General features: G+C 44.7%; 1 protein-coding gene across 2 annotated transcripts in view; it reads left to right on the top strand.

Moving 5' to 3' along the window:
* The window catches only part of hnf1a (HNF1 homeobox a), a 165634-nt gene that overhangs the window by 122938 nt on the left and 27755 nt on the right, over nucleotides 1-14941 (top strand). For both annotated transcript variants that reach the window (XM_080208440.1, XM_080208442.1), the window contains exon 8: nucleotides 14577-14695. In XM_080208440.1, coding sequence (XP_080064566.1) covers nucleotides 14577-14695 — 119 coding nt within the window. The remainder of the gene's footprint in view (nucleotides 1-14576; nucleotides 14696-14941) is intronic.

Raw genomic sequence — 14941 nt, 5'->3', positions numbered from 1 at the left:
AGGTAGCAAAAGAGATTTTTCTCAGGACACCGTGTCAAAACCTTGCCACCTCCTGTGTGTTCCACAAATTTGTATTTATTTGCTATAAAACTATATCACCAATTTTCTTCCAAAATGCGAGTTTAAAATGTCATTGAATGTTTTTAACTTCAAGAAGGGTTAATTTGCCTTATTCCTTGAGAAACTGACATGATGGGTTAGCTTAAAGAATTGCACTGGAATGAGTAGCCAAAGGGCCTGTGTTGGGTTTGGTTTGTTTAAATGAGATTGACACATTCCAGGACACTCACTGAAAGGCGGCTCAGAGACCTTCGACATCAGCGTGCTGCCTCACCAGCTGTAGGCCTCCGATAGGTCCTGGGAGAGAGTCACAGGGATGCAACCGGGGAGAACCAAGCAACAGTCACTGGTGATACAACAAACCTTCTCGACAACCTAATACGAGGCATGGTGACATAGACCGTGTTTTTCTGGGCTGGATTTGAACCATGGTGGTATGGTGGCACACTGGTTAGTACTGCTGCCTCACTGTGCCAGGGACCTGGGTTCAGTTCCGGTCTTGGATGACTGGAGTTTGCACATTCTCCCCGTGTCTGCGTGGGTTTCCTCCAGGTGCTCCGGTTTCCTCCCACACGCCAAAGATGTGCGGGTTAGATTGACTGGCCATGCATAATTGCGCCTTAGTGTTAGGGGGATTAGGTTAGGGAGATTAGCAGGGTAAATACAGGGATATAGCCCAGGTTAGATGCTCTAGCAGAGAGTCAGTGCAGAGTCAATGGGCCGAATGGACTCCTGCACTGTAGGGACTGTATGATTCTATGAATATCCCCACCCCAGAGATGAAGGAGCAGTATGGTAATCCAGTGTGCCTTCCAGTCACCATGGTTACTTTGGGACTCACTTTCCCATGCGGAACCTGACTGAACGGAAATGTAAAAGTGAGAACTCAACTGAAATTACCTTCCAGTGACATTCTTAAACTAAAATCAAACAGTGCACACTTTGCATAAGTGACTGCCGGCTGTAACCATGGAGATTCCCTCGCTATTGACTCTGGAGCATCGATAACCACAAACACAAACCCACTAGCACAGCATAGTCAGCCCCCGTGAAGCTTATGAGAATACCTGTCTGAATTAAACAGAAACAGGTCACAGTCAAGTCCAAGTAAACTAAAGGTCATCCAAAATTGCTGCCCAAGCTCATTCATCCCTCACCCTGTGCTCTCTGACCTACATTGCTTTGTGGTTAAGCGATGTGTCGCTTTAAAACATATTTTCTTATTTTTCATTTCATCCATAGCCTCACCTCTCTCTGTCTCTCTCTTTGTCACAACCCCCTCGGCCCTGCGATTCTCCATCCAGATATCCTGACGACAGGGACATCACTGATTTTAATCGCCCCACTGTTGATAGCTGTACCTCAGCTCTGACCTCTGGAATTTGCTCCTTAAACCTCTCTGCTTCTTGAACTCACCTTCCTCCTTTTAGATGCCACTGAACACCTCCCTTTTCATCAAAACATTGACTCACGGGACAGCACGGTGGTTAGCACTTCTGCCTCACAGCGCCAGGGACCTGGGTTCGATTCCCGGCTCAGGTCACTGTCTATGTGGAATTTGTATGTTGTCTGCGTGGGTTTCCTCCGGGTGCCCCAGTTTCCTCCCACAGTCCAAAGATGTGTGGGTTAAATTGATTGGCCATGGTAAATTGTCCTTTAGTGTCAGGGACTAGCAGGGTAAATGCGTCGGGTTATGGGGATAGGGCCTGGTGGGATTGTGGTTGGTGCAGACTCGATGGGCCTTGTGGCATTGTGGGAATCTATGATTCTATCTGTCCTAATATCTCCCCCTGTCAAACTTGTCAAATAGTGTTCCTTTTGAAACTACTTGGCTATATTAAAGGTGCTATATAAATGCAAGTTGTCGTTGAAGGAACACAAGTTCACACACTGCATCCTCTTCAACATCTGAAGCTGACGTTCAGCACTGACCATTGACCCTCTGTATTCTGGGATGGTGAGGCTTTAATATCCTGCATCAGGAATTCTTGACCATGCTCAGGCATCTGCAATTACACATCGGAGTAGAATGTTGCGGAGAAATTTATTTTTCCTGTGAATAAGACACTTGTTAAAACCAACCTCATTGACAAAGCATTTGGTCATCTGACCTAATGGCTGGAATTCTCCGAAATTGTACACCCCAGTGCTGCTGCCAGAGAGGATGTGAAATTTGGTGCTCAGCCTAATCTCCGGTTCCCAGCAGCAGGATTGGAGAATCTGAACCGCAGGTGAGGTCACAGAATCCCAGCCAATATCTGTTTAAGGGAAACAATGTCACATTTTGTTTTATATTGCCTTTGTGTAGCACCTTGCCACGTTTCATTACATTAAAGGTGCTATATAAATGTAAATTGTTGTTGAAGGAGACTGCACTTACAGCTTTGAGTATAATAAACAAAGCAACCCTCTTCCTCCCTACAGTGCAGAAGGAGGCCATTCGGCCCATTGAGTCTGCAGCAACCTTCTTATCTTCCCCAGGCCCTATGCCCGTAATCCCACGTATTTACCCTGCTAACCTACGTATCTTGGGACACGAAGAGGCAGTTTAGCATGGTCAATCCACCTAATCTGCGCATCTTTAACTGTAGGAGGAAACCGGAGCATCCGGAGGGAACCCATGTAGACGTGGAGAGAATGTGCATACTTCACGCAGATAGTGACTCAAGGCCAGAATTGAACCTGGGTCCCTGGCACTGTGAGGCAGCAGAGCTAACCAGTGTGTCACTGTGCCGCCCGTGATCCTGAAGGATCATATTCCAAGTCAGTTATCACCTCTCGTGAAAGTTTCCATTCTTTATTCAACTAGTGTGGGGGCATCACAAATTGAGTCAGATTCCAAGAGTTCCTCCTCGGTACATTCAGCAAGCTGAGAATTTTATTAATGCCCCCAAAATAGAATACCCAACAAACACATCCCTCTAGGCACAGATAAAAATAAAGGTCGTTTGAGCTTGAAATTGGGCAACAACCAATGCCTTTGGGCAGACGATGGAAGTACAGGATGTACAGTACAGGAAGCTGCCTCAGAGAGTCAGGGAACTGGGTTTGATTCCCGGCTTGGGTCACTGTCTGTGCAGGATCTGCATGTTCTCCCCTTAAGTTCTTAAAACCCTCATCAATTACGCAAAGTGGTTGGCATTTTTGTGGGGCTCCACCCAACTCCGACTCTTTAAACACGACTTCCCCAGTGCCCCACATTGTGGTCTGGTCAAGAGCTTTCAAAATGCACCACTGGTGAACTGGAATTCCAGTCAGCCCATGGTGATTCATTCTTCAAACCTACGGGCAGAAACACAGATTTGTCCCACGTAGTCATGTGGGATATCCTGTATGTATCTAAAACAGTCAGAGCACGTTAATAGACTTGCCAATGTCTTAGAATCATGTAAAGCGCTACACAGTCATCAGGATATTCCAGAGTGCTTCACAAATGGGGCGGCACGGAAGCACAGTGATTATTGCTGCTGCTGCCTCATAGGGCCAGGGACCCGGGTTCAATTCCCGGCTTGGGTCATTGTCTGTGCAGAGTCTGCATGTTCTCCCCATGTCTGCGTGGGTTTCCTCTGGGTGCTCCGGTTTCCTCCCACAATCCGAAAGATGTGCTGGTAAGATGCATTGGCCATGCTAAATTCTCCCTCAGTGTGCCTGAACAGGCGCTAAAGTGTGGCGACTAGGGGAGTTTCACCGTAACTTCATTGCAGTGTTAATGTAAGCCACCTTGTGACGCTAATAAATAAAATAAATCTAGCGACAAAGAGCTGGCAAACTTTACCATTCTCAAAATGGTGGATAATCTGATGAAGAACAAAGAAAATTTTAAATTTTAATCCAAATGTTGCAAATGTAGCATTTGTCTTGAAATGTATTTATGAAGAGCTGTTCCTTTAAATGAACATGTGATTAAGACTATTCTGATTGGCAGTTAGTAACTAGTGGAGTGCCACAGGGGTCGGTGCTGGGCCTCAGCTATTTACCATTTATATAGATGATCTGGAGGAGGGGACTGAGTGTAGGGTGTTGAAATTTGCTGATGACACAAAGATGAGTGGAAAAGCAAATTGTGCGGAGGGTGTGGAAAGTCTGCAGAGGGATCCAGATAGGCTGAGCAAGTGGGCGAGGACCTGGCAGATGGAGTACAATGTTAGCAAGTGTGAGGTTATCCACTTTGGCAGGAATAATAGTAGGAGGGATTACTATTTAAAGGGCGAAAAGCTGCAGCATGCTACGGTGCAGAGGGACCTGGGGGTCCTTGTACATGAGTCGCAAAAACCCAGTCTGCAGGTGCAGCAGGTGATCAAGAAGGTGAATGGGATGCTGGCCTTTATAGCAAGGGGGATAGAATATAAAAGCAGGGAGGTCTTGCTGCAACTGTACAGGGCACTGGTGAGACCGCAGCTGGAGTACTGTGTGCAGTTTTGGTCGCCGCACTTGCACAAGGATATTTTAGCCTTGGAGGGAGTGCAGAGGAGGTTCACTAGGCTGATACCGGAGATGAGGGGGTTGGACAATGAAGAGACACTAAATAGACTGGGTCTGTACTCGTTGGAGTTTAGAAGGATGAGGGGGGGATCTTATAGAAACGTATAAGATAATGAAGGGGATGGATAGGGTAGAGGTAGAGAGATTCTTCCCGCTCAGAAAGGACAGCAGGACTAGAGGCACAGCCTCAAGATAAGGTGGGGGGGCAGTTTAGAACGGAGTTGAGGAGGAACTTCTTCACTCAAAGGGTGTGAATCTCTGGAATTCTCTGCCTGTTGAACTGGTGGAGGCTACCTCGCTAAATATATTTAAGTCACGGGTAGATAGGTTTTTGGTAGGCAAGGGAATTAAGGGTTATGGGGAGAAAGCGGGGAAGTGGAACTGAGCCACTTCAGATCAGCCATGATCTTATTGAATGGCTGGGCAGGCTCGAAGGGCTAGATGGCCTATTCCTGCTCCTATTTCTTATGTTTTTATGTTCTTATTAAGAGATAATATCACTGGCGTAAAGGGGCACTTTAGCCAGTGGGTATAATCTGAATGGACTCTGTTTGATAGTAATGTATGGTTTTCCTTCTTTAATGAAGAACAGCCATTGACTACTGCAAGCAAATGTTAAATTGCTTTTCATAAAATTTTACTCTTTAATTTATCATAATTTGATAAGCTAGTTGGGAAATGAAATAATTCTACACAAATATTAATGGTAGGAGTGCTAATAGTTTTACTGTGTTAATGCTTGCCAGATGAAATGCAAATAAGGAATTTACTATTAATTTATGCACTCTTGGAACGGCAGTGGAGGTGCCAATAAATTAGATGAATGTTTCTGTACTACATGGACCCCCTTGGGCCTGTCGCTCAATATACTGTAAATTACAACAAATATCTTATTGCATATACATATTTTAACATAATTATCCATTCAGGCAATGGTCATACAACCCTTCCGATTTTTCATTGCTACATCATTAGGGCAGCACGGTGGCACAGTGGTTAGCACTGCTGCCTCACGGTGCCAGTGAGTTGGGTTCAGTTCTGGCTTGGGTCACTGTACGGGCTCTGCACGTTCTCCCCGTGTCTGCGTGGGTTTTCTAGGGTGCTCTGGTTTTCTTCCACGTCCAAAGTCGTGCAGGTTAGGTGGATTGGCCATGCCAAATTGCCCCCTACTGAACAAAGATGGCCGATTGGTGGGTTGGGTGGAGGGGGAGGTCCTGGATAAGATGCTCTGTCAGAGTTGGTGCTGAACCAATGGGCCAAATGGCTTCCTCCTGCACTGTCGGGATTCTGTGATTAATGCTTTTTTGTAAAGAAACATTGTAATACTTGGTTAGTAAGCAAAGATTGTGATTAAGTTGTAGACTCAAGTTTGATAGTAGTGGACATGGGGTTATTATGCCTGTCTATGATTCCATATGTGGATGAATCCATTAGGGAAAAGCAGTTGACAATTTAAATGAAAGGACTCCATGAAATTCATCGATTTCTCTTTAAATCATCATTATACATTGTCCCAATGTATCAAACATGAGTAATAAAACAAGCCAAGAACCTAGAAGAGAATGCAAAGTTGACATCGGTAACGGATTAATGACGGAGTAGGAATAAACGGTGTACCAGCTTTGCAAAGTCAGGGTTTGAGCTTCAACCAAAGCTCATTTTGATACCTTAGCCTTGGGTTTAGACAACTGTTCAAGCGGCAGATTGTTTCATGTCTTCATAACGTATTTTCCCCTTTGGGGGAATAGTGAGGCCTCGGAAAGATTAACAGGCTGACTGGTCACTCGTTGAAACTTGTCAGAAGATCTCCTTGTGTGCCCAACATGTCCTGGAGTAGGACTCGAACCTGGATCAGAGACTACTAACTGAGCCACACGACCAACAAACAGAGTGATAGAAACATCTTTAAATGGAGAATTCGGGAAATGTTAAAATGATGCAATAGTGGAATATTGTAATGACAGATTGATCTTTCTGAATGTAGGGGAAGATGGCTGCTGAAGGTTAGCGTCATAATGTAATCAATTGTACTGTAACTGTTCTGAATCCCAACTGCAGTTTTAGTTCATAACTTATTATTTATTAGTGTTACAAGTAGGCTTACATTAACATTGCAATGAAGTTACTGTGAAAATCCCCTAGTCACCACATTTTGGCACCTATCCGGGTACACTGAGAGAGAATTTAGCATGGCCACTGCACCTAACCGGCGCGTCTTTCAGACCGTGGAAGGAAACCGAAGCACCCGGAGGAAACCCACGCAGACATGGAAACAACATACAGGCTCTGCACAGATAGTGACCCAAGCTGGGAATTGAACCTAGGTCCCTGGTGCTGTGAGGCAGCACTGCTAACCGTTGTGCAGTGCAGCATCCCTTCAGCTTCACTACCCTTCTTGATTGGCCACCAGGCCACTGGGATTTCTAGTTCCACGTCACTCCCTGATCCCTTGCTCCCAATTCCTCGCCCCACGCAGTTCCCTGATTTCCCATTCCAAACCCTCATTGTTTGACTATTTGCTCAAACAGGCTGCACCCTGTGAGACCGATACTTCAAGTTTCTGTCTTTCATCCAATTTTGCTCGGAATCTGACAGAGGAATTGTGAAACATAAACACCAAAGCACCGATGGAAATAAACACTGGAAGCTTTGTCCAGAACAGAACTTACTTCCAACAAAATCAGAACTGCATGCTTATAACGCTTCCTCTGAGCACACAGATATCATCCTGATTGGCATTATCCCAGAATATTCATAAACAGGAAGAAATATTTGGGAACAAATACAGTAAATCTTCCAAACCAGAACTCCTGTTTAAAATGGGACAGGCAGAAACCAGAGTTGCTGTCTGAAATTTTCATTGCCTGTATGAGCAGTTGTGCTGCAGTTTCTCACTCATTCTGATTCAACAATCTTTGCATCAAGATTCTTTGCCACAATCCAGTGGAGACATTCAATATGGGATTGAATTATCCCCTCCTGTACTATGTCCCATGACAACACCAGGAAGTCAGAGTGAGTCCCGCCACAGAATCGGCTGGGCAGTTGCATGCAATCATGTGCTTCCCACCTCCTTGTGTATGCGCACAGTTGGAGTTGGATACCGTGGCAGCAGGCAGGAACTCAGCCATCGTGCCGGGCACCATATTAAAAAGGAATCCGGTCAGCTAGTTATTAATGGTGCCAGGACCCCGGAACAGTGATGAGCTGCAGAAGACAGTAAGCTCCTGCCTGCTGCTTAGCGATGCCTCTTCAGGGGAATCGCCTCCAGGCCATTAAGGAAAGGCGTGATGTCCTGATCCTGAGGAACGACAGTAGGAAACCCACCCAACTGACCAGATCAGCCTGGGAAGAGGCCACTAGGGTGGGTCAATGCTCAGGCATTTTTCCTCCCCATCTCCACTCTCTGTCTCCCTCATGCTGTGACTGCCTTCTCCTGCATGAAGACAGATTGTGAGGATGTACAATCACAGGCTGATATTTCAGTGGCTAAGAACTGACTCTGTGACTTGTGTATGCCACAATGAGGAGAATGACCGCTACTTGCCTGTATGAGTGCAGCCCGAACAACACTGGACACCATCCAGGACAAAGCAGCCTGATTGATTGACCTATATACCACCCTCAACATTCACTCCCTCCACCACCGATGCACTGCAGCAAGTCACCAAGGTTGCTTCAACAGAACCCTCCAACCCCGCGAACCCTACCAACTAAAAGGACAAAGGGCAGCAAATGCATGGGAGCAGCACCAAATGCAAGTTGTCTTTCACTCCTCAATCCCTGGCTGGGTAAAAACCCTGCAGCCCTCGTTAACAGCAATCCACGTGGACTGCAATGGTTCAAAAACACAGCAGCCCCACCACCTTCTCAAGGACAATTAGGGATGCACTGTAGCATTCCTAATTCTTTACTCAGAGGGTAGTAAGGGCGTGGAATGCCCTGCCTGCAGCAGTTGTGGACTCACCAACTTTAAGGGCATTCAAATGATCAGTGGATAGGCATATGGATAACATTGGAATAGTTTGGGTTAGAGGGTCATTAGATTGGTTCCACTGGTTGGCGCAACATCGAGGGCCGAAGGGCCTATTCTGCACTGTAATGTTCTATGTTCAAGTTTCCTTTGATAGCACCTTCCAAACCCTATGCCACTTAGGTTGACAAGAGCAGCAGCAGATATCTGGGAACACCACCATCTGCAAATTCCCCTCCAAGCCACACACCATCGAACTTAGAAATATATCCCTCACTGTCACTGTGACAAACATCTGGAACTCCCTCCCTAACAACACAGTGGATGATGTATCTACACCATAGGGGGACTGCAGCAGCTCAAGAAGGTGGCTCGCCACCACCTTCTCAAGGGCAATTAGGATTGGGTAATAAATGCTGGCCTAGCCGGTGACATCCACATTCTGTGAACAAATAAATTCACAAAAATACTAAACTTCCCCGAAAGCACACTCAGTATTCAATTTAAACACAAGGAACTAGAAGACAATATTACCTCTCTGTCAGAATGCTAATGACAGACTCTCTGTAGCTACTGTTGCCTGTACATTGACAGAGTTGATATTGCCCTTAGATTGGGCACCTCCTCTTTGATGTCCTATTATTTTTCTTTGTCACTTGAGCGCTTGCAAAAGAAGTGGGATGCCTGTACACCAGTGATCCGTTGACATACATGCAGACATCCAGAGCTCTTAACAGCAGTCTTGAAAAGGCATTCAAAGGGAAGGAAATATATTAAATTGTCAGCCAAGATGTGCATGCAGGCAAAAATCAATAAGAGATGGACCCAGTTTGCAGTAGGCGGTGGGAGTAACCTGTCTGTAATTGTGCTTGAGCTGTTGATCTGTAAAACAAACATTGGATTTTCTTGGATGTTGTGCAGAGCTAAGCAACAACTACAGCCTCATGGAGCTAGTGTTCTCAAATATTAAAGAATTTATCTTCAGCTGCAATGTACATGGACATTCTGGGCTCGGAGGGTTTTGGATTATTTTACCCAGATGCATATAACTGTTATTTCATTACATTCTCAGCTACAGCTTTCAAGCTCAGGTAGGAGGGCATGGCCCCATCCTGAGATCTTGACTGTCCCTCATGTGGGGACCATAATCGGACCTAATTTGAATTGGCATTTTTGATTGGAATTAAAGGACTGAAAGGTACCAATAAAAAAAATGCAAGTTTGTGTTGTTGTAGCACAGAGTCCTGATTGTGGAGAAACATTCTGTAAGTTCTTCATTTGGGTGGAAGATTTGGGGTGAGATTCTTTGGCCTCCCAGCCGCGTGTTTCCTGCCAGAGGGAAGTAGCACGTTGCTTGCTAGAGACAGGATTCATTGGTCTCACTGCCATCAATGGGAATTCCCATTGCCGTCACCCCATGGGTGAGGATGCACTGCCGGCAGGGCTGGAGAATCCCGCTGGCATAAACAGTCGGAGAATTCCGGCTTTTGTCTTTCGTCAGTATATAAACCCATGCCTTCTGAAATACAGTTACATTTGATGTTGAAATAGTGCTCCAGACATTATGGGCTTCTTGTTGAGTCCTTCACTCCATCAATTCCAATCATCCGAACCAAATATGAACAATTCACATAATGATGTATTATTGAAATTGATGGAGGCAGATAAAAGGTATGATTAATTTAATCACAATTACTTCCAAAGTGTCTTCATGCACATTTTTTGTTATGAGCATACAATCAAGTGATCTAAGACACAGTGAAAATATCAAACAAACCGAAACTGCTGGAAATACTCAGCAGGTCTGGCAGCAACTGGGGAGAGAGAATCAGGGTTAACATTTCATGGCAGGCTGGAAGTCAGGTGTGATTAAATATCAAAAGGGATGATGGTACAAAATATAAGTGGTTGGTAACAGGAGAAGAGACAAAGCTGGTTTCAAAGGATCTAAAAATAATAAAAGCAGAGTAATTGCCAGCAACTACTGATCTGAAGAAATGGGAGCAGTGGTTATGATCTGACACTGTTGGAATTGTATGTTGAATGATGATACCTAAAAGTTGATTGATTGTATTCATACCCTTTGTAAGATCAGCTAGTCCCACTTTCTCCTTTCAATGCTATGTTCCTCTTCAGGTGTTTATCCAGTTGCTTTTTGAAAGCCACCATTGGATTGGTCTCCAGCACACTCCAGTGCATTCCAGCTATCCTGCTGGATGTAAGAGCTTTTCCTCATGGCCTTGTTGGTTCCTTTGCTCTTCATCTTTAGTAGGAGTGTTCTGGCTCTTAACTCTTCCCTCAATGGGAACAGTTTGCTTCCAGTTGCTCTGCCAGGACTGGACATGACTTTCAACACTTCTATTAAATCTCCAAGGAGAACAAACTCACAGCTTCTCTCGTCTCTCCATGCAACTCCAGTTCCTCATCACTGGAACCAGTCTGGTCATTTTTTTCTGCACCCTCTCTATGGCCTTCACATCGTTCCTAAAGTGTGGTGTCCAGAATTGGACGCAATACTCCTGTGGAGGCCAACCCAGTGTTTTATGAAGATTCATTATATCTTGCTAGTTTCTGTACTCCATGCCTCTATTTGTAAAGTCCAGGATGCAGTGTGTTTTTTGATGACTTGCCCAGTCATCTTCAATAATTTGTGCACATATATCCCCTGGTCTCTCTGTTCCAGCACCTGCTTTAGAATTGCATTCATTATTTGCATTGCCTCTCCTTTTTTGTCCTACTAAAATGTACTTCTACTTCTCTGCACTGAATTTCATCTGCCACTTGTTCGCCCTTTCCCCCAGTCTCTGTCCTTTTGAAATCCATCACTATTCTCTTCATAGTTCACTGCTCTGTGTTACCTGCAAATGTTAAAATCATGGCTTGCACGCCTAAATCGAAGTCATTAATACACGTGAAGAAAAGCAATAGTTCTAATGTCAACCTCTGGGAGAAGTCCGCTGTGTATCTTCCTTCAGTTCGATAGAACAACCATTCTCCAGAATAAAGGCAAAATATTACAGATACTGGAAAGTAAACTAAAACAGAAAATGCTGGAAAATCTCAGCAGGTCTGACCGCGTCTGTGGAGAGAGAATGGAGCCAATGCTTCAAGTCTGGATGACCCTTCGTCAGAGCAGACTCAACATTGGCTCTATTCTCTCTCCACAGAGATTTTTCAGCACTTTCTGTTTTTGTATTCACCAGAATGTTCTGCTTCGTGTCACTTAGCCAACTTCACATCCATGCTGTCACTTTCTTTTTTAAGCCATGGCCTTCAACTTTGCTGGCTAGCCTGTTATGTGCCAGTTTATCAAGCACCTTTTGGAAGCCCATATGCACCACATTGACCAAATTACCCTCATCAATCATCTCCGTTACCTCATTAAAAAACTCAATCAAGTTACACACAATTTTCCTTGAACAAATCCACGCTTGCTCTAAGCAACACTTGTCCAAACGGCTGTTAATTTTGTCTCAGTTTATCAGCTCTAAAGGCTTTTCCACCGTTGAGGTTAAACTGACTGGCCTCAGTGTTGTTTTAAAGGGATTAGTTTTCCCTCTAAAGGTCTAATTCTGTTCACCCACATCATTTAGTTTAGTGATAATCTGGCTAACAGGTTATTTCCTCTCCAGATATATGTTTTGTAGTCTGTAGGCACATTCCATACTTTACTGCAGATTAATGGGCCATATTCACTTCTTGCTCATTTCTGATCAATTCATCTAAATGAGGAGAACGAGCAGTCCATTATTCACAGAGTCCGGACAGTAAAAATGCTCCATAAAAAATCTGCTTTTGCTGAAATTCATCTACCTTTGATTGAAGTCAAAGTTCAGTTTTCAGTGAGAAAAGGTAATATTTGTTGGAATCTGTTAGACGGGATTTTCCAGCCAGAATTGTGTACCATTTTTAAATGCATTGAAGCTTTCTTCCTCTAAGACCCTTTGGGGCACTGGGTTTCGACACGCATCACCCTCTGGGTGAAAAAAAAATCCTCAACTCCCCTTTAATCCCTTTATAAAATACTTGAAGTCTGTAATTAAAAACACAAAATGGTGGAGATAACCAGCAGGTCGGACAGCATCTGTAGAGAGAAACAATTAACATCTCAGGCCAGAGATTTTTCATCGGATCAGTTCTGCTTTTCTATTTTCCCAACTGTAGCGTATAACCTCACATATCCCCACAGCAACCTACAATAGCTCAGCCTATCCATATCCCTTTGCAGCCTCTGTGGGCTGAATGTTCCTGATTGAGTCTAAAGTCTTGATATCAGTCGCAGTTCCAGGTCAGGTATCCAGGATAGCATCTGTACTTGGCGCCTGGTACTTGGCGCCTGGTATTTAGCATCTGGTACTTGGTGCCTGGTACTTGGCATCTGGTATTTGGTGTTTGGTTCCTGGTGTTCCCGAGTGGACAACTAATTGTACCTGATTAGCTATTCATCACTTCCTGAAGGAAGCAGGACCTGGAGGTAAAGTGGTTGAGAAGAGATATGTGTTACAAGGAAAGGTGTGCATGATACAATCAAGGTTGAGACCAGTGGATTTTTGGATTCTACAGACTGGTCAGTCTCCTTCCCCAGAGTTCTCCTGAAGACTGCCATTTGATATATTGTATTAGGGCAGGAAATATTTTTGGCTGCATTCATTTCTTTTCTGTGCTGACACCAATCTTTCCTTCTGTAGTCCCCAGTATTGATGGGAAATTGTGGAAAAACAATTTTATAATTACCAAGTTGATAACTGTAAGTCCCCCCTGTAGATTCTCAAAGTGGTTTTAATACTGTGTACTCAGAACCCAGGGGAAGTTTTGACATTCTCAATACTCCTCAGAGATTAATAGTTCTGCACTGAAATAATAATTTACTGGTAATTTTCCTTTCCTTATTACAAATATGGATTACTTGTGCTTAAAATAGAAGCATCACCTTCAAGATGTACCTTTGATGCTTGCTTTTATATACGGCTGAACAAATTTCCTGCAGCAATACCCTGTAGACAGAAGGAGAATGCAAAGTCTCCAGACCAATAAAATTCTGCTGACGTCTCTTTAAGATCAGCTAATGTTACAGTGTAGGAAGTTCTCTGCCCTTGTCATGGACAATTCATATAGAAGGCCCTGCCAAGATCCCTGATTCCTCTCCTCTCTATCTCTGCTCTCCACTCTGACCATCCCATTCTGTTCCCTCCCCCTACTGCTCCCTCCCACTCCTCCTCTTCTCCCCCAGCCCTCTTTTTGCTCCCCATTCCTGCTGCCTCTCCACACTCATCTTCCCTCCTGCCCAGTCATGCACCCTTCTCCACTCTCCATTTCCCCTTATTCTCCCTCTCTCTCCCAATCCCTTGCTCCCTTTGGGTTTGAGGCTGCACACTCTTTGATTGCCCTGCCCCCTGCACATAAATGGCAGTGGGTGGCACAGGCTCTGAATCCTGGCTGTATTTCCCTCTTGTCCACCCCACTTCCCAGGTTGTGGCATTGGATCCTGGGAAGACGTGATGAAAATCCACATTGCCCAAGTGAAGTGAGAGGACTTGATTGAAACCTCCTCTCTCTGTAAGCCATTCTCAGCAGTTAATTTCTTCAAGCCCTAGAGACAGTCGGTGCCAGCCTAATTATCATCCCTTTTGACTGCACTTCCCCTTCATCTTACACTGCAGTAACATAAAATTAGCAGGAGAACTAAGGCACTCATTGAGTTTTGACGTTGTAGTATTAGAGTTGGCAGCCTCTGTTGGACATGCATCTGGATATTCCATCACTTGCTCTCTTGCCTCCAGTGATCCTGATCAATCAAACAGCCTTTCTCCCCCATTTCAAATATTTTTACACAAAATAAACTAATGTGTTCCATAACTCTTTAGAGTGCCTCGCTGATTTCCCCTTTAGACTGCTTGCAGCAGATCAACCTCCAAACTCCAGGACAAACCTGGAGGGTTGGCAACCCTGAGGATGCCTTCAACAAGAAATGATAAAAGAGTAACTCACGTGAAAGTGCTGTGTAGTAGAAATGTTTAGGGTGATGCACGTTAATAACCGTCCCTTTTCTTCTTAAATGCAGCTGTATACAGCCACAAGCCAGAGTTGCCGCAGTACCACACCAGCCTCTTCCCACAGACCATGGTCTTCACGGACGCCAGCAACTTCAGCGGGCTGACCAGTCTTCCTATGGCAAAGCAGGTAGTTAACGATGCAAAGCATCTTTCTGTCAGTTTGCATTGGGAATGGGGGGAGCAGGTCAGGCATCATCTGTGGAGAGAGAAACAGACTTAATCTCTTGCATCGACAAAAGCCTTTTCTGTTTCTGATTCCAGCAAATATTAGTTGATCGTCAATTGAAATTTTTATAACAGTGCAGGAAAGTTGCTTGCTAGTTGCCCCAGAATGAATCTGGATGGCACAGCGGCACAGTGGTTAGCATTGCTG

Source organism: Carcharhinus amblyrhynchos, chromosome 20, assembly GCF_965287045.1.
Source record: "Carcharhinus amblyrhynchos chromosome 20, sCarAmb.v2.hapA, whole genome shotgun sequence".
In the NCBI taxonomy this organism is placed as follows: Eukaryota; Metazoa; Chordata; class Chondrichthyes; order Carcharhiniformes; family Carcharhinidae; genus Carcharhinus; species Carcharhinus amblyrhynchos.
This window is presented reverse-complemented; position numbering and strand designations above follow the sequence as displayed.